The sequence below is a fragment of the Lissotriton vulgaris genome, chromosome 2_1 (genome assembly GCF_964263255.1).
Source record: "Lissotriton vulgaris chromosome 2_1, aLisVul1.2, whole genome shotgun sequence".
Taxonomy (NCBI): domain Eukaryota; kingdom Metazoa; phylum Chordata; class Amphibia; order Caudata; family Salamandridae; genus Lissotriton; species Lissotriton vulgaris.
Genome location: NC_141687.1, coordinates 837,838,301 through 837,857,804, shown reverse-complemented (window position 1 = coordinate 837,857,804; position 19,504 = coordinate 837,838,301). Strand labels below are relative to the sequence as shown.

At 44.6% G+C, this 19,504-nt stretch overlaps 1 protein-coding gene across 5 annotated transcripts in view; it reads left to right on the top strand.

Annotated features, from left to right (window-relative positions):
* The window catches only part of IFT54 (intraflagellar transport 54), a 372,547-nt gene extending 355,532 nt beyond the window's left edge, over positions 1-17,015 (top strand). For all 5 annotated transcript variants that reach the window (XM_086956264.1, XM_086956262.1, XM_086956261.1 and 2 more), the window contains 2 exons: positions 12,967-13,184; positions 16,195-17,015. In XM_086956264.1, coding sequence (XP_086812390.1) covers positions 12,967-13,184; positions 16,195-16,360 — 384 coding nt within the window. In that variant the 3' untranslated portion in view covers positions 16,361-17,015. The remainder of the gene's footprint in view (positions 1-12,966; positions 13,185-16,194) is intronic.
* The last annotated feature ends 2,489 nt before the right edge of the window (positions 17,016-19,504 follow it).

The following is a 19,504-nucleotide window of genomic DNA, read 5'->3' as shown; positions in this document are numbered from 1 at the left end:
TACTCACTGGAGCGGTGCTTTGAAGCTACTCTGGAGACGAATGAGCTTTGAATCTACACTGTGGAGATGAGCTTTGAAGCTACTGTGGAGCAGTGCTTTGAAGCTACTCTCTGGATAAGTGCTTTGAAGCTACTCTCTGGAGAAGTGCTTTGAAGCTACTCCTGGAGCTGTGCTTTGAAGCTACTGTGGAGCGGTGCTTTGAAGCTACTCTCTGGAGAAGTGCTTTGAAACTACTCTGGAGCGGTGCTTTGAAGCTACTCCCTGGAGCTTTTCTTTGAAGCTACTTTCTGGAGAAGTGCTTTGGAGCTACTCTCTGGAGAAGTGCTTTGAAGCTACTCTCTGGAGCAGTGCTTTGAAGCTACTCTCTGGAGCTGTGCTTTGAAGCTACTCCCTGGAGCTTTTCTTTGAAGCTACTTTCTGGAGAAGTGCTTAGCTACTCTCTGGAGCAGTGCTTTGAAGCTACTCTCTGGAGCTGTGCTTTGAAGCTACTCCCTGGAGCTTTTCTTTGAAGCTACTTTTTGGAGAAGTGCTTAGCTACTCTCTGGAGAAGTGCTTTGAAGCTACTCTCTGGAGATGAGCTTGAACCTCCTCTGTGGAGCTGTGCTTTGAAGCTACTCCCTGGAGCTGTGCTTTGAAGCTACTACCTGGAGCTGTGCTTTGAAACTACTCTCTGGAGCTGTGTTTTGAAGCTATTCTGGAGCGGTACTTTGAAGCTACTCCCTGTAGCCGTGCTTTGAAGCTACTCCCTGGAGCTGTGCTTTGAAGCTACTCCCTGGAGCTGTGCTTTGAAGCTACTCTCTGGAACTGTGCTTTGAAGCTACTTTCTGGAGCGGTGCTTTGAAGCTACTCTCTGGAGCTGTGCTTTGAAGCTACTCTCTGGAGAAGTGCTTTGAAACTGTGTTTTGAAACTACTCTCTGGAGCTGTGTTTTGAAGCTACTCTGGAGCGGTGCTTTGAAGCTACTCTCTGGAGAAGTGCTTTGAAGCTACTCTCTGGAGAAGTGCTTTGAAGCTACTCTGGAGCGATGCTTTGAAGCTACTCTCTTGAGCCGTGCTTTGAACCTACTCCCTGGAGCAGTACTTTGAAGCTACTCTCTGGAGCTGTGCTTTGAAGCTCCTCTCTGGAGCTGTGCTTTGAAGCTACTCTCTGGAGCTGTGCTTTGAAGCTACTCTCTGGAGCTGTGCTTTGAAGCTCATCTCTGGAGCTGTGCTTTGAAGCTACTCTCTGGGGAAGTGCTTTGAAGCTACTCTGGAGCTGTGCTTTGAAGCTACTCTCTGGAGCTGTGTTTTGAAGCTACTCTGGAGCAGTGCTTTGAAGCTCCTCTCTGGAGCCGTGCTTTAAAGCTACTCCCTGGAGCTGTCCTTTGAAGCTACTCCCTGGATCTGTGCTTTGAAGCTACTCCCTGGAGCTTTGCTTTGAAGCTCCTTTCTGGAGAAGTGCTTTGAAGCTACTCTATGGAGAAGTGCTTTGAAGCTACTCTCTGGAGCAGTGCTTTGAAGCCACTCTCTGGAGCAGTACTTTGAAGTTGTGCTTTCAAACTTCTCTGTTAGACTTTGCTTTGAATTTACTCTGTGGAGCTGTGCTTTAAATCTACTCTGTAGATGAATGTGCTTTGAAGCTACTCTGGAGCTGTGCTTTGAAGCTACTCTCTGGAGCTGTGTTTTGAAGCTACTCTGGAGCAGTGCTTTGAAGCTCCTCTCTGGAGCCGTGCTTTAAAGCTACTCCCTGGAGCTGTGCTTTGAAGCTACTCTGAAGCGGTGCTTTGAAGCTACTCCCTAGAGCCGTGCTTTGAAGCTCCTTCCTGGAGCCGTGCTTTGAAGCTACTCCCTGGAGCTGTGCTTTGAAGCTACTCTGGAGCTGTGCTTTGAAGCTACTCTCTTGAACTGTGCTTTGAAGCTACTCACTGGAGCTGTGCTTTGAAGCTACTCTCTGGAGAAGTGCTTTGAAACTACTCTCTGGAGAAGTGCTTTGAAGCTACTCCTGGAGCTGTGCTTTGAAGCTACTCCTGGAGCTGTGCTTTGAAGCTACTCTCTGGAGCTGTGTTTTGAAGCTACTCTGGAGCGGTGCTTTGAAGCTACTCTGGAGCGGTGCTTTGAAGCTACTTTCTGGAGAAGTGCTTTGAAGCTACTTTCTGGAGAAGTGGTTAGAAGCTACTTTTTGGAGAAGTGCTTTGAAGCTACTCTCTGGAGAAGTGCTTTGAAGCTACTCTCTGGAGAAGTGCTTTAAAGCTACTCTCTGGAGAAGTGCTTTGAAGCTACTCTCTGGAGATGAGCTTGAACCTCCTCTGTGGAGCTGTGCTTTGAAGCTACTCCCTGGAGCTGTGCTTTGAAGCTACTACCTGGAGCTGTGCTTTGAAACTACTCTCTGGAGCTGTGTTATGAAGCTATTCTGAAGCGGTACTTTGAAGCTACTCCCTGGAGCCGTGCTTTGAAGCTACTCCCTGGAGCTGTGCTTTGAAGCTACTCTCTGGAACTGTGCTTTGAAGCTACTTTCTGGAGCGGTGCTTTGAAGCTACTCTCTGGAGCTGTGCTTTGAAGCTACTCTCTGGAGAAGTGCTTTGAAACTGTGTTTTGAAACTACTCTCTGGAGCTGTGTTTTGAAGCTACTCTGGAGCGGTGCTTTGAAGCTACTCTCTGGAGAAGTGCTTTGAAGCTACTCTCTGGAGAAGTGCTTTGAAGCTACTCTGGAGCGATGCTTTGAAGCTACTCTCTTGAGCCGTGCTTTGAACCTACTCCCTGGAGCAGTACTTTGAAGCTACTCTCTGGAGCTGTGCTTTGAAGCTCCTCTCTGGAGCTGTGCTTTGAAGCTCCTCTCTGGAGCTGTTCTTTGAAGCTACTCTCTGGAGCTGTGCTTTGAAGCTACTCTCTGGAGCTGTGTTTTGAAGCTCATCTCTAGAGCTGTGCTTTGAAGCTACTCTCTGGGGAAGTGCTTTGAAGCTACTCTGGAGCTGTGCTTTGAAGCTACTCTCTGGAGCTGTGTTTTGAAGCTACTCTGGAGCTGTGTTTTGAAGCTACTCTGGAGCAGTGCTTTGAAGCTCCTCTCTGGAGCCGTGCTTTAAAGCTACTCCCTGGAGCTGTGCTTTGAAGCTACTCCCTGGAGCTGTGCTTTGAAGCTACTCTCTGGAGAAGTGCTTTGAAGCTACTCCCTGGAGCGGTGCTTTGAAGCTACTCCCTGGAGCTGTGCTTTGCAGCTACTCTGGAGCGGTGCTTTGCAGCTACTCTGGAGCGGTGCTTTGAAGCTACTCTCTGGAGCAGTGCTTTGAAGTTGTGCTTCCAAACTACTCTGTTGGACTTTGCTTTGAATCTACTCTGGAGATGAATGAGCTTTGAATTTACTGTGTGGAGATGAGCTTTGAAGCTACTCCCTGGAGCTGTGCTTTGAAGCTACTCCCTGGAGCTTTGCTTTGAAGCTCCTTTCTGGAGAAGTGCTTTGAAGCTATTCTCTGGAGCAGTGCTTTGAAGCTACTCTCTGGAGCAGTACTTTGAAGTTGTGCTTTCAAACTTCTCTGTTAGACTTTGCTTTGAATTTACTCTGTGGAGCTGTGCTTTAAATCTACTCTGTAGATGAATGAGCTTTGAATTTACTGTGTGGAGATGAGCTTTGAAGCTACTCCCTGGAGCTGTGCTTTGAAGTTACTCTCTGGAGAAGTGCTTTGAAGCTACTCTCTGGAGCAGTGCGTTGAAGCTACTCTGGAGATGAATGAGCTTTGAATCTACACTGTGGAGATGAGCTTTGAAGCTACTGTGGAGCGGTGCTTTGAAGCTACTCTCTGGAGAAGTGCTTTGAAGCTACTCCTGGAGCTGTGCTTTGGAGCTACTCACTGGAGCGGTGCTTTGAAGCTACTCTGGAGATGAATGAGCTTTGAATCTACACTGTGGAGATGAGCTTTGAAGCTACTGTGGAGCAGTGCTTTGAAGCTACTCTCTGGAGAAGTGCTTTGAAGCTACTCTCTGGAGAAGTGCTTTGAAGCTACTCCTGGAGCTGTGCTTTGAAGCTACTGTGGAGCGGTGCTTTGAAGCTACTCTCTGGAGAAGTGCTTTGAAACTACTCTGGAGCGGTGCTTTGAAGCTACTCCCTGGAGCTTTTCTTTGAAGCTACTTTCTGGAGAAGTGCTTTGGAGCTACTCTCTGGAGAAGTGCTTTGAAGCTACTCTCTGGAGAAGTGCTTTGAAACTGTGTTTTGAAACTACTCTCTGGAGCTGTGTTTTGAAGCTACTCTGGAGCGGTGCTTTGAAGCTACTCTCTGGAGAAGTGCTTTGAAGCTACTCTCTGGAGAAGTGCTTTGAAGCTACTCTGGAGCGATGCTTTGAAGCTACTCTCTTGAGCCGTGCTTTGAACCTACTCCCTGGAGCAGTACTTTGAAGCTACTCTCTGGAGCTGTGCTTTGAAGCTCCTCTCTGGAGCTGTGCTTTGAAGCTCCTCTCTGGAGCTGTGCTTTGAAGCTACTCTCTGGAGCTGTGCTTTGAAGCTACTCTCTGGAGCTGTGTTTTGAAGCTCATCTCTAGAGCTGTGCTTTGAAGCTACTCTCTGGGGAAGTGCTTTGAAGCTACTCTGGAGCTGTGCTTTGAAGCTACTCTCTGGAGCTGTGTTTTGAAGCTACTCTGGAGCAGTGCTTTGAAGCTCCTCTCTGGAGCCGTGCTTTAAAGCTACTCCCTGGAGCTGTGCTTTGAAGCTACTCCCTGGAGCTGTGCTTTGAAGCTACTCTCTGGAGAAGTGCTTTGAAGCTACTCCCTGGAGCGGTGCTTTGAAGCTACTCCCTGGAGCTGTGCTTTGCAGCTACTCTGGAGCGGTGCTTTGAAGCTACTCTCTGGAGCAGTGCTTTGAAGTTGTGCTTCCAAACTACTCTGTTGGACTTTGCTTTGAATCTACTCTGGAGATGAATGAGCTTTGAATTTACTGTGTGGAGATGAGCTTTGAAGCTACTCCCTGGAGCTGTGCTTTGAAGCTACTCCCTGGAGCTTTGCTTTGAAGCTCCTTTCTGGAGAAGTGCTTTGAAGCTACTCTATGGAGAAGTGCTTTGAAGCTATTCTCTGGAGCAGTGCTTTGAAGCTACTCTCTGGAGCAGTACTTTGAAGTTGTGCTTTCAAACTTCTCTGTTAGACTTTGCTTTGAATTTACTCTGTGGAGCTGTGCTTTAAATCTACTCTGTAGATGAATGAGCTTTGAATTTACTGTGTGGAGATGAGCTTTGAAGCTACTCCCTGGAGCTGTGCTTTGAAGTTACTCTCTGGAGAAGTGCTTTGAAGCTACTCTCTGGAGCAGTGCGTTGAAGCTACTCTGGAGATGAATGAGCTTTGAATCTACACTGTGGAGATGAGCTTTGAAGCTACTGTGGAGCGGTGCTTTGAAGCTACTCTCTGGAGAAGTGCTTTGAAGCTACTCCTGGAGCTGTGCTTTGGAGCTACTCACTGGAGCGGTGCTTTGAAGCTACTCTGGAGATGAATGAGCTTTGAATCTACACTGTGGAGATGAGCTTTGAAGCTACTGTGGAGCAGTGCTTTGAAGCTACTCCTGGAGCTGTGCTTTGAAGCTACTGTGGAGCGGTGCTTTGAAGCTACTCTCTGGAGAAGTGCTTTGAAACTACTCTGGAGCGGTGCTTTGAAGCTACTCCCTGGAGCTTTTCTTTGAAGCTACTTTCTGGAGAAGTGCTTTGGAGCTACTCTCTGGAGAAGTGCTTTGAAGCTACTCTCTGGAGCAGTGCTTTGAAGCTACTCTCTGGAGCAGTGCTTTGAAGCTACTCTCTGGAGCTGTGCTTTGAAGCTACTGTGGAGCGGTGCTTTGAAACTACTCTCTGGAGAAGTGCTTTGAAGCTACTCTGAAGCGGTGCTTTGAAGCTACTCCCTGGAGCTGTGCTTTGAAGCTACTCTCTGGAGAAGTGCTTTGAAGCTACTCTCTGGAGCTGTTCTTTGAAGCTACTCTCTGGAGCGGTGCTTTGAAGCTACTCTGGAGCTGTGCTTTGAAGCTACTCTCTGGAGCAGTGCTTTGAAGCTACTCTCTGGAGCTGTGCTTTCAAACTACTCTCTGGAGCTGTGCTTTGAAGCTACTCTCTGGAGCTGTGCTTTGAAGCTACTCTCTGGAGCTGTGCTTTGAAGCTACTCTCTGGAGCTGTGCTTTGAAGCTACTCTCTGGAGCTGTGCTTTGAAGCTACTCTGGAGCTGTGCTTTGAAGCTACTCTCTGGAGCAGTGCATTGAAGCTACTCTCTGGAGCTGTGCTTTGAAAGTACTCTCTGGAGCTGTGCTTTGAAGCTACTCTGGAGCTGTGCTTTGAGGCTACTCACTGGAGCAGTGCTTTGAAGCTACTCTCTGGAGGTGTGCTTTGAAGCTACTCTCTGGAGCTGTGCTTTGAAGCTACTCTCTGGAGCTGTGCTTTGAAGCTACTCTCTGGAGCTGTGCTTTGAAGCTACTCCTGGAGCTGTGCTTTGAAGCTACTCTGGAGCTGTGCTTTGAAGCTACTCCTGGAGCAGTGCTTTGAAGCTACTCCTGGAGCAGTGCTTTGAAGCTACTCCTGGAGCAGTGCTTTGAAGCTACTCCTGGAGCAGTGCTTTGAAGCTACTCCTGGAGCAGTGCTTTGAAGCTACTCCTGGAGCTGTGCTTTGAAGCTACTCTGGAGCTGTGCTTTGAAGCTACTCTCTGGAGCAGTGAATTGAAGCTACTCTCTGGAGCGGTGCTTTGAAGCTACTCTTGAGCTGTGCTTTGAAACTACTCTCTGTAGCTGTGCTTTGAAGCTACTCTCTGGAGCAGTGCTTTCAAGTTGTGCTTTCAAACTACTCTGTTAGACTTTGCTTTGAATCTACTCTGTGGAGATGTATTTTGAATCTACTCTGGAGCTGTGCTTTGAAGCTACTCTCTGGAGCGGTGCTTTGAAGCTACTCTCTGGAGCGGTGCTTTGAAGCTACTCTCTGGAGCGGTGCTTTGAAGCTACTCTCTGGAGCTGTGCTTTGAAGCTCCTCTCTGGAGCCGTGCTTTGAAGCTACTCTGGAGATGAATGAGCTTTGAATCTACTGTGTGGAGCTGTGCTTTGAAGCTACTCCCTGGAGCTGTGCTTTGAAGCTACTCCCTGGAGCTGCGCTTTGAAGCTACTCCCTGGAGCTGCGCTTTGAAGTTACTCTCTGGAGCTGTGCTTTAAAGCTACTCTCTGGAGCAGTACTTTGAAGCTACTCTCTGGAGAAGTGCTTTGAAGCTACTCCCTGGAGCTGTGCTTTGAAGGTACTTCCTGGAGCTGTGCTTTGAAGCTACTCACTGGAGCGGTGCTTTGAAGCTACTCTCTGGAGAAGTGCTTTGAATCTACTCTGTGGAGATGGGTTTGAAGCTACTCCTGGAGCTGTGCATTGGCGCTACTCTCTAGAGAAGTGCTTTGAAGCTACTCTTTGGAGCAGTGCTTTAAAGCTGTGCTTTAAACTACTCTCTGGGATCGCTCTGTGAAGCACCAATAAAGAGTTGTGTTTTAGGCTGAGCTCGAGTTACCCCCTGGAGCTGTGTAGGAATGCTGCAGATCTGCGCTGCACCCAGAGAAGGCTGGGACTGACAGAAGAAAGCGCCTTGCAATAATATACAGTGTCATGCGCTGGGACAGAGATGCCGTGCTTGCTGATGTATTGAGGGCTGCGCTGGTTTGACGAGCTGCTGTGTTAGGATTTTTGTCAAGCTCTGCATAAAGGGCACTGTGTCTTTGAGCCGCATGCGATACTTCCTGAATTTGTTTTCTTAGCGTCTGACCCTGTCGTGTCCCAGCAGCCAGCACCAGATGTCTTCTTTCTGGGACACAGTGTCTGTTGGTGGGCCCCAGTCCTTCCCGTACCAAGATATTTTGTATTTCCTTTCCTTAGAACAACTCCTGACTTTGTGAACGTTTGCTTAGAGAGGAGGCGACCTCGAGAGGATCAGGAACAATAGAGAGTTGTTTTCACTTCCCTGGATCACTAGTAAACCGTGAAAATGGTTGGTAGAAAGCAAGCTGATTTTTCTCGGGCATTCTGCATTAGTTTACAGGGTGCAAATCTTTAGTTAAGGACTTCGGAAAATCCATGCACATAAACCACCGGGACTTCTGCTTGTCTTATGCCTGAATAATTGGCTAGTGACATTCATCCTCTTTATTTCAATCTGCCATACTCGCTTCAAGGCAGGTGGGCCTTTCTGAGGGGTATCACACCCGGAAGTGATTGGAGAGCATGATAACACAGTATAAAGCACCAGAACTAAAGCTTACACTGTGTGTAAGAGAAAGGTAAACTCACTCTTGTGCAGTCTGAAACACTGGACACTGGGTGCATTCCACAAGGCTGGGAGTGTCCTGATCTCCCTGATGCCAAGGGAGAGCTCGAAGAGAGAGGTACCCTCCACAAGCCTGCTTTAACTAGCACTAAAACTTCAGTGAGGCCATCGAGTGCTACAGATGTAAGGTTTATCATTTGGCTAAAGACGTATGGCTCGTGCAGTATCCTGAAGTCGGTAGAGTGGATTGCCTTTGGAGCCTTTAAAGAAGTGTTGGGATGTGTTTCATTCCTGATTTACCGATATTAGGACTGTGAGCCTTGTTCAGTTGTTTCTGCCTTAGTTTTGGAAAAGAGGGAGATTTGTACCCAATTGTGAAGACGGAGCACATGTTTAACTTGGTGCCGCAAACAGATATTCTGTCGGATGCATTGCTTTGGCGGTACTGACTGCAGGGTTAGGAGTTTGATGTGATCTCTACGTTGAATGACTGCATGTGCCCTATCCCTATCATGCCGATGATGTCTGATCTACCTTGATCTGTGTGACAAAACTTGCTTAATGTTTTTCAAGGTCCGGCAATCTATTCATTTGACAGGCCATACACCAGAATATTGCCTCAATCTAATTTCCTACTCTGTTTTCCAACAAAGACTGTCTTCGTTTGAGTGGCTTAAAGCAGATTCTGTGATGGTTAGCCAGAGCTACCTAGATATAGGGGAATTAAGCATGTATCCCTCCAAAAGTTTTCAGTTTTTGCTATATAAGGATTGGATGTCAGGCTGTAACTTAATAATTGAGTGCAATTTACACAACATCTTCTTGGATCTATAGCAGGTGAACACAACTATAGATGGTAAAGCTCCTGAGTTAAAAGAAATGAAAGAGTTATTAGCCAGGGATTTGAAAGCCTTCTTCACCTTATTGTTACAGTTTTCAGAGTGCAACCTAAGAGCAAGAGCGTTGCCAATCCTAGCAGTGGCCACGAAAAGCCTTTATCGCCATAAATGCCTAGCTGGTTGCTCTTAGGTTGCACTAGCTGGTTTTGGAGAATATAAAGTAATGCCATTTTGGCAGATCTTACAGCCTGGTGATGGATAAGCCATGGAAATTTAGAAGCCAACACATCGGCTGAATTTTCATTCATGGCTTAGTGGGTAATGGATGTGAAAATAACTCTTTTGCAGACTGGTAGCCAATGGAGACCAGAAAGAATTGAGGAAATATGATCTCTTTGGAGCAATCGAGATATTAGTGTTGCAGAATCATTTCACCACTTATTTCAAATTCGGACAGATAATCACATTTTCACACTCTAGGTGCAATTTAACAAGCACATGCATAACAGTTGTGTGCAAATGAAATGCCACATCGCTTTCAAAATCTTAATCTGAAATTTAAAAAAATGTGGTGGGCACCAAGACAGAAAGTTTTGGGTCAGTTTAGATGCCCAGATTTCTAACCTGTAACGAGATGAAGACATAGGCCCATTGCTAAGAGTCAGATCTCATAAGCCACAAGGCCCACCATCCCTATATTCTGCCCTCTTTAATTTTTACCTCAACCCCTTTTTAATATCTTCTGGGTAAATCAGGTAAGCATTCAATCCTATATCATCGACACCTAAATAAACATTAAGTGGCCGCAGGACAAAAGCCCGGTGGAGGAGCTTTGAGAAGTTTGGGGTGAAGGTAGAGACCTGAATGCATAATAGTTTCCTACAACTCAGCAGTAATAACATTTATGTTTTTGGGGATGCTTCTTGTTAACCTCGCATCCTATGCCAAACCTGCTCGTTCACTGACTTCCTCTCTCTGCTGAAATGAAGATCCTGGGTTATTATGGTGATCCAGATTTGTCCCTTTCAGTATAGTTCTGCCACGTTTTTAGAGAGTAACATTTTCCCTGCTTAGCAAACTATGCTCATTCTCCCTCTGCTTTCCACCAGTCTCAAAGCTGTAGTCACAGAAGCCCCTGTGAAGCCTGTCCTACGGTGTGTCGTAACCTGTATCCTGCTTTGCCAATTGAATGTGACTTTAGCAAGTTCAGAACACAACAGTTACATACTTCCAAAATGATAGAGCTAGATGTCTTCCCTGGTCCTGTACTGTCTTTGTTAAAATGTAAGGCAGGTATCACCTGTTTTAGGATTATGCTCATGGTGAAGGCAGTAAATGCAGAAAGCGTTTGGGTCACCTGTGCAAACCCTTTGCCACAGTAACTCCAGGCTTTAAAAAATGCATTTGAAGGTGTCTTCAACATGTTGAAGAGGGCTTCCTGGCTCGAATACTCAGGTGAAAGATTTCTGGCTGCAACTATCAAGACCTTTCCTTCACTTTTGATGTGTGGTAGAAAATCTGAACAGCGAAGTCTTGGAGCACAGTTGAACTCTTTCTCGCTCCACCTTATTGACCTGAGTTTTAGCCTCATAAAAATGTGTAGAAGTAGTGTATGGCTGTTTCAATGTTAATCAAGTGTATTTTTACCCTGCTATGTAAGCATTAACTACAAAGGATTCTCAGCTTGGCGATTGGAAATAATTCAAGCATGTAAGTCTATGAACGATTTTATTGCTGAATAACAGTAGTTACAGGTAAGTGACCATTTTATTTCTCTTCAGATCTGTCCTACTTGCAATGAACGGGGCGGAGGGATGTTTCGGCACCCAGCCCACTTTTTTCTGTGCATCTTGAGACTTCTAGTCCTGCATTCATAAGAGGAAACCAAAACTACCAAAATGTAGTGAATACATATAGTGCAGATCATCTACTCATGTTTGACACCGAGAGGACTAGGCGCTCTAATACTTGTTATTTCTTCCATGAAATAAAAAAACAAACTGGGAGCTTCACCTCCCAAGCAGCACCCCATGTATCAATACTCCAGATAGGTAATAAAAGAAACATCCCAACAGATACATTAAAGACTTAGGTTACAGCCACTCTTCTACTACCATGAGTGAAATTTAGCTACAGTGGTCTCTCTGCAAAACCAGGAACTACACCCAGAATGGGTAACAACAGAAATAAACAATACTTCAGACCGGTCTGGAGCAGAGGTTGGCTGCCATTTACAGAATATTCTCCAGAAACAGGTAATTACGGATGGGATAATCAACTGTAAGCACATTAATATCCATTCCTGGTTTCTTCATCCTAAGCTACCACCTGCTTCAGGCAGCTAGAACCACTGTTGACGCTAAATGCACACTCATGTTCAGAGATCCAGGTCTTGCATGGCTAGTTCATTTTAGCTTTGATCCTAATGAGATCAGAGGATTAGTGAAAAAAATCCACGGCCAGGCGCAAGACTCCTCTCAAGTAAAATTGCTGGAGAAAGCGTTGCTGTATTTCCATTGAAGATAATACAGAATTCTTGCAAATTCTAACAGTGTCTGGCAGATCCCCTGATGGCAGAGCAACCAGGGATGATTAAGCGGTGTTCTATATTGAATTGAAGGTTCTTTTTAGGCAGAAATCCAGTTCTCCTAATAGCCAAAACGTGGCTCCAGTATCAAAGCTGTTCTGGTGAGGCCGCGGAGAACATTACATTATGGCCTAGGTTTCAAGGTATGATTATGGCAATTGGAAGAGGATACTTTTCAAGGCCATGACTCTCGCCCATAAGGCCTTGCATGGCAATGGTGCCAAATATCTTCAGAGGAGGCTGGACTTCTATCGACCTGTACGATCCCTCAGGTCAGAAGCTTTGGCTTTGGCTCGGGTGCCACGCATCAAAAGGGCTCGGCTAGGCGGCCGGTCCTTTAGCTTTCTTGCTCCGCAGCTATGGAATTCCTTACCGGTGTCCTTGCGAAACACCGCTAACCTGCTTGCCTTCAGAAAAGACTTAAAAACCTGGCTGTTCACTGGATAATCTGCCCCCTCTTTTAGGCCCCTGCTCTTTTTACTGTTATGTTTTCCAGCTCTTTCTTTGGTCTGGAGCACAAAAGCGCCGGGACACTCCTTTGGAGTAGCCGTTGCGCTATAAAAGTCCCATTTAACATAACATAACATAACATAACAATTAATCAGTCTGCACTGGGGAAATGGGCAGCAGCTTATAGACTTTGAGGATGTGTAAAATCTAATGTAAGTGGCCATCTGGAAAGCCAGTGACTGACGGGCTCGAGGTCTTTAAATAATCATAGAGGATGTACTATTCGTAACTCCAATGATGGGGCGAGGAATGCTCTGCAAGAAGCTCTGCTTTGGAGTTGTGCTGGAGAAAGCACCCCACCGATGGTGAATCCTGATGCTATTTTTACATGTTATTCGGAGATGCTTATGTTTCCAGGCACCATGCTTTTAGCCATGTTGATCACAGAGATGTTGAGTGAGAGCCAGGATCTGATACTGGTTTCTTTCTGACTTTAAGCACGGGTCTGATACAAGGAGCCGAGATTAGGTACATGGGTAGAGAAGAGATATCGAAGTTTCCCAGTGTCAGCCCAAATGTAGAGAACTCTGATAGTGCTTAATGAAGGAAACACTTTCATTACTCTTATTACTCACTCATTTTCTTCAGAAAAACATGTAACAAATAGTTTTGCTAAGTAGCCAACCTGGTTTAGACTTGAACTGACCGCGTAGACATGGTAACCAATTGACCATGTGTCAGCTGAGCAGCCATGAGGTCACTTGTGAAGGGTTACAAATCTGTCGCTTTTGTTTCATGTCATAACTAGTAATTGACCAATACTCTTCCTCCCAGCATTCCTAATTATCTCTCTTTTTCTTTTCTCTTGCCATGATAAGCTGCACCTCTCGGAAACTGGAAGGAAGAAAGAGAAAGATCTGGTGGCAAAGGAAATTGAGAAATTACGAACCTCCATCCAAACTTTGTGCCGCAGTGCACTCCCACTGGGGAAAATCATGGACTACATCCAGGAGGATATGGACGCCATGCAAAACGAGCTGCAGACATGGCGCAATGAGAACAAGTTGCATGGCGAAGCTCTGCTCAGGGAACAGAGGTAAGACAGGCTAGAAACCTGGCGGGGCATGTGGATTTACAGTTAATAGCAGTAAGAAGTACAGAAAAGTACATTACCCAGGAGCCAGAAAAATTTGAGAGCAGAAGTAAGATATGGACAGAGGCAAGGGGTTGAAAGACTGCAGAGTGTTAAAGAGATACAAGGCTAAGGAAAGTGGGATCGACCGATGGGCAGATATTAGTCGATAGGATCTCGAGATGTTGGGGATGTCAGGAGCTAGAGAAGAGTACAGGTAAGGAGAAGGCCAGAGGTAGGAGATAGGGAGCTAGAGATGGGAGGGCAGCATACCGTAGATTAAAAGCATGAGAACTGCAGAGATAAGGAGCAAAGAATGGTCAGAAATAAAGAGAAAGGTAAGAGGATAGGAAGCTGTAGTTGAACAGAGGGAAGACTGAGCGCTAGAGTAGAATGGATTTAAAAGCAATTGGAGTATAGGGGAAGAAGTCCCTTGAGATTTGTAGAGATTAAAAAATCTAAAACTAGAGAAAGGTTGCAGTAATAACTGAAATAAGGAATGTGTATAAGAGAACTGGAAACCAGGAAGCAGTAGACCTAAGGCTATAGTTGGAAATGACTGCCTCATGTGGAAGCTCTTGGAAGATGTGTGACTGCTATGGAGTTTAGTATACTAGTGGTGCTTCATGTGAACATTCCTAGAAGATATATGGCTGCTGTGAAGGTTAGTGGATGAGCTGTGGCTTATTAGGAGATACTTGAAGGAGTTGTGGCTAATGTTGAGGTTAGTGGAGAAGCAGTGCCTACTGTGGAGGTTTGTAGAGGAGACGTACCAAGTGTGCACATAGCTAAATTAACTGTGACGAGGGCTGAGATAGAGCATAGTAAGAAATAGATGGGAATTATGGGAGAAGGAGGTTTCAGGAAGTAAAATTCATAATGAGAAACCCATGCATGAGACTAGGCAACACAATAAATACATGCACTATGTACGTAGTAAATGTAAAAAAAAGGAAAAAGAAAGATAGGGAGTCCTACTCTGTTAGGACAAGAACCCTCACTCACCCAATTGTGACATGCTTCATCATAGGGTTCCTGCTTCACACCAGGACCACAAGGAACCAAGTGTGGGCTAGAACTCTCCCCAGAGGGAGGAGCAGAGGTATTTTAGAAAAAGATGAGCACTATTGATGTTAGGGAGCGAGGGGCAGAGTGCAAGTGTAGATGAAAAAAATATGTGAATTAATCTATCTCTTGGTGGGCAAAGATAATCTTTTATTCTGGTGCCTCTTTTGGATAGGATTAAAAAGCTGAATAGGGATTATGGATATTACCCTATGTTATATGGTCAACATGTATCTGCTAAGCGGGACTTGAAAAGTTCAAGGCATTCCTTAGGGCCATAATATATATGTCACTCTGCTAATGTGAGAAAAATAATATAATAGCCATACTAGATGGCTATTCTTGTGGCCCGTCGCCGTAGTAGGGTCCACTAGATGCTGGAAAATAAATAGAAGCAGTTACTCATGTGAAACATTCAAATCAAGTAGCACCAGTGTCCATCACCAACACTCCAAAACTTGTGTAAGGAAAACTTATAATCCCAGTGAGCATTGGGAAATCCTTACCCTGATAATGTAAGGAAGAATCAGCTCAACAGTCATTGGTCCACTCTCAAAGTGCAGAGCTAAGTGTGTACATACAGAACAAAATTAAAAACGGTTTGAAGACTTGTTATTCCTAAAAATATATCGACTACAAACACCCTGTGTTTTGGATAGGTGTCATAGGTGGTAACAGCATTAATGAACGCTGCACTTAGGAGCCTAAGATACGTTCCTACAGGGACATTTCACCGATTTTGGTTTTTGGATGAAATGCTCGACATGAATAATGATATCCAAACTAATAAGGAGTTATCTATTACATTATGAAAATGATACAGTGCATTCAAAACACAGGGTCTTTGTAGTTGATATATTTTTAGGATTGAGTCATCAAACCGTTTGAAATTTTGTTCTGTATGTACACACTTAGCTCTGCACTTTGAGAGGGTACCGATGACGGTTGCGCTGATCCTTCCTTACATTATCAGGGTAAGTATTTCCCAATGCTCACTGGGATTATAGGTTTTGCTTACACAAGGTTAGGAGTGTTGGTGATGGACACTGGTGCTACTTGATTTGAATGTTTCACATGAGTAACTGCTTCTGTTTATTTTCCAGCATCTAGTGGACCCTACTACGGTGATGGGCCACGAGAATAGCCATCGAGTTGAGTGTATAGCGATTATATTATATTTTTCACATTGGCAGAGTGACAAATATATTTTGGTGCTGAGGAATGCCTTGAACTTTTTAAGTCCTGTGTAGCAGAAACATGTTGACCATATAACATAGGGTAATATCTATCATCCTTATTCAATTAGCTTTTAAATCCTATCCAAGGGGGACACCAGAATACAAGATTATCTTTGCCCTCCAGGAAATTGTTTTATTCATAATTTTTTTTCACCTACACTTGCACTCTGCCCCTCGCTCCCTAACACTAGTAGTGGTCATCTTTTTCTAAAACACCTCTGTTCCTCACCCTCGGGGGAGTTGTAGCCCACACTGGGTTGCTTGCGGTCTGGGTGTGATGAGGGAGCTCTATGATGAAGCATGTCACCTTTGGGTGAGTGAGTGTTCTTGTCCTAACAGAGCAATGCTCCCTAGCTTTCTTCATCCGTTTTTACATCTACCCAGGTACATAGTGTGGGTATTCATATTGGAACAGTGCGGTCACTTGGGTAGTATAACAAAAGACATGAAGTCAGTAGTGGTACACCAGAGATTCGGCACCCCTTAAGGACGTAGAACAAAGTTGGCATCCAGAAGATTTCAGCATCTTCTTCTTTGAAGGGTCTATAGGTAATATGCTCTGCATTGTAGTGATCTGTCTTCAAGATTGCAGTAAAGCATGTTGTAGGATTTGAAAAGGTCAGTGGTGTTTGTCTTTGTCACCTGATGAACTGATGACTTTTCATCTGCAGCATCACAGACAGCGCTGTGGAGCCCCTGCGCATAGAACTGACTGATCTAGAGCACCTGATCAAAGAGCAGCAGGACAAGATCTGTGCGGTCAAAGCCAACATCCTGAAGAACGAGGAGAAAATTCAGAAAATGGTGTTCAGCATCAGTGCCTCCTCCAGAACGTGAGGCCGAGAGGGCACTTGGGACAGTCCGTTCATTAAATATTTCCAACTCCGCACATCATGGATATCTGGATATTTTATAAATCTATTTATGAAGCTGGACATCTCGCTAAAGATCACATGTTTTTTGAACCTGGCTCCCATATTTGCTTTGTCTTGCAAGGGGTAAAGGGCAGAGATGGGGATGCTTGACTACATTCAAGAAGAAGGGACAGCTTGGTATGTAATCATCTTGTAAACAAACTAGTATGAGGGCACCAAAAAAAGAGAGGAAACATTCTCATGCATTGGATTATTTTCATTAATTTAAAATATCCCTTACTGCCTGGAGGATCTCAGAACACATTTTTAAAGTTTTTCGTAGGGCTCTCTGTGTGTTTAAATATTCTGAGTCCTGGTGAGACAAGAGACTTCCAGAATTGTATGATTCAACCAAAGCATCTCTATTCAGATTTTTCACATGTTGTGGGATAATTTCGAAACAGGAATGGTGCCTTATTTGCCTCTCCAAATATTTTGAGCCATTCTTTCTGCCTGATAGCTGGAAAAAACTTTCTTTCTCAGGTTTTTTTATTCAAACTATTTATATTTCTGTCCCACTGATCCAAACTTTTCCCCAAATAACTGTATCTTCTCAAATAAAAGAGGTGTAAGATGCATTCATTTGGTAATAACGTTGAGTACTGAACGAGTCTTAGTTCCTCATGAATAGGGTTGAACCTAGAGACAGTCATGTTTTCAGTCAGCGGTTGAGGATAAAACATTCCTAGTGCAGCCCACCAGCATAAAAAAATGCCTGGAGTGAGCCAATAAGGAAGCAGAGGGTACCAGATTTCATTTGTGTCTGCTTTGCTACCAGTGGGCCTCAGCCCATCGATAGGAAAGCACTTCTGAAAAAGTGTGAAGCAAAAAACTGGATCTGTCAGTGGAGCATTGCCAGAAGATCATCATAAAAACATTCTCCATTTTGTCATGGGTGTTTGGGAAACACATTTTCCTGGCACTGCTGAAAGTTTCACAACTTCACATTCAGATATCTGAAGTCATTCAGGGAAATGCCCAACTGTAAACTAGTTTGGGGAAGGGACTTCTTTAGTTATTTTGTCGATTTAAGTAATCTATTAACTATTAAGGCAATTCTTGTCTTAAGATGCAGGTAAAGGTACATTTTTACAACCTGAGATCATTTAACTTGGCAGTCTGATTTCGAATATTCTGCAAAGTACATATTTGAACTCACCTCCTGATTTTCTAGACATTCTGTGCTAATTCTAATCCTTATTTCGTGCACAGTGGAATTTAGTTGTATTAATGTTTTGCACTGGGCTAAACCTTAAAGAATCTTTCGTGGTAGAGAGTTTTGCTAGTCATCATTGTTTCAAGATATATCTTTAGTGAAAGATGTATCCGTGAGCTACATCCAGTTTTCCAGATGTCCATTGGTTTCCTACCTATGGTGAGGCCTGATTTTTTTAAATTTAAATCAATCTGTTAATCTTCCCGATTTTCCTTTCGAGTCCATTTTCTCTATCAGTAGACTTAGTCTACGCCTTGAAATTTAGTGAGTTGTCTACGTCTTTTTGGATATAGTCCGAATCTCAAGCTACTGCCTCATGGCTGACAAAGCCGAGCTCATTAGTCAATCAGTGTCTAAACTGACACTTTCTAGGTGGTGTTTTGTGCGGTTTATCCAATTCTGTTACTAAAATAGAGGGGTGTGTTTTTACCAGATGGATCAAGAGCTCATACTGAAAGTGGTAACTTTTCATCAACAGTTTCAAAGAGATCTGCAAACTTCTGAAATCTTAAAAAATGTGTTCTGTGGCCCTTGTCAATAGAGAGGAAAAATATTATTTTAAATATGAGGGTACCAACGCTGGAGAACAACTGTTACTAGTGAGTAAAGTTTTATTATCTGAGGAGCGTGGTCATTATGTGATTGGGTGAATATTACCTGATGTGCTGGGTCTTTCCAATATTGAGCTACTATCAACTGGCGAGTGGAGGAAGATGGTGGCTGACTTGATATCACTGGGCGGGCAGTGCCCGCCTGTAAAAATGTGAATGTTCTAGAATCAGCAGAGCATGTCCATCATTGGTGTCACATGGATCAATGGGAAGCCTAAGTCTTCCCTCACCTATAATCCTAAAATGAGGATTCCCAAATATGTTTGATAATTTAAGAACAGGCACCGGGTATTTATAATACCCGGTGAGACTATATCTAATTTATGCCGAGCGAGGAGGTCAGTATGTGTGGATCCTGCTAGCAAAGATAGCAGGTCTGGATTCTTTCGCTGTTAGGCAGTAGTGCACATGTGCGTGATGCAGACACTAGCCTTTGATTTTTTAGATTAGATATTTAATCTAGGCTGCAGGGGTCTGTTCTCGTGCTTCTGAGTGGAACATATCACACAGAGGGTGCTGGTCACATAGTGTTAGCTTTGGAGTACAACTGTTCCCTGAAAGAATGGGTGCATTAAATGTTGTTCTCAGAGTGGAGGGCGAGCCATTTGCTTTCAGACAGATGCAAGATGCCCTCTATTGTGCCTGTAGACGTGCGTGGAACACTCGCTCATGCAATGCACATGTTATTGCTAGAATATGTTATGTTAAGTCTATTTGTATAGCGCACTAATCACCCTCGAGGGTATCCAGGCGCTTGATCAGGTGTGTAGGCGAGTGTCCTCTCAGTAATCCGAAGAGCCAGGTCGTCAGCTTCTTGTGGAACCCAAGAAGTGAGGAGGAGGCTCTGATGTGTTGTGGAAGGCTTCTTCCTTGTGATGAATGAAAACTAAGGACCTCCTGTTCTGCTCTTGTGATGGCGGAGGATGAGTGAGAATGAGCATAGGTGCCTGCAGAGGTTTGAATCCTTGCATTATGCCCATGCCTATGCTGAGGGGAACCTCATACCAACAAAATGTAGGTGCTCATTCCTTCTGTCTATTCTGCCTTTGACACGGTATCCCATTCCATTCTAATTCGCAGATTACATGAGGCAGGTCTCCATGGCAGAGAGCTACACTGGCTAACAACTGCACACAAAATATCTGTCTTAGCCCCTTCAAGTCATGAATGATGTGTACTAACAAGGGGTTTCCCCAGGGATCATGCCTGAGCCTAACACTGTTTAATATCTATGTAGCGC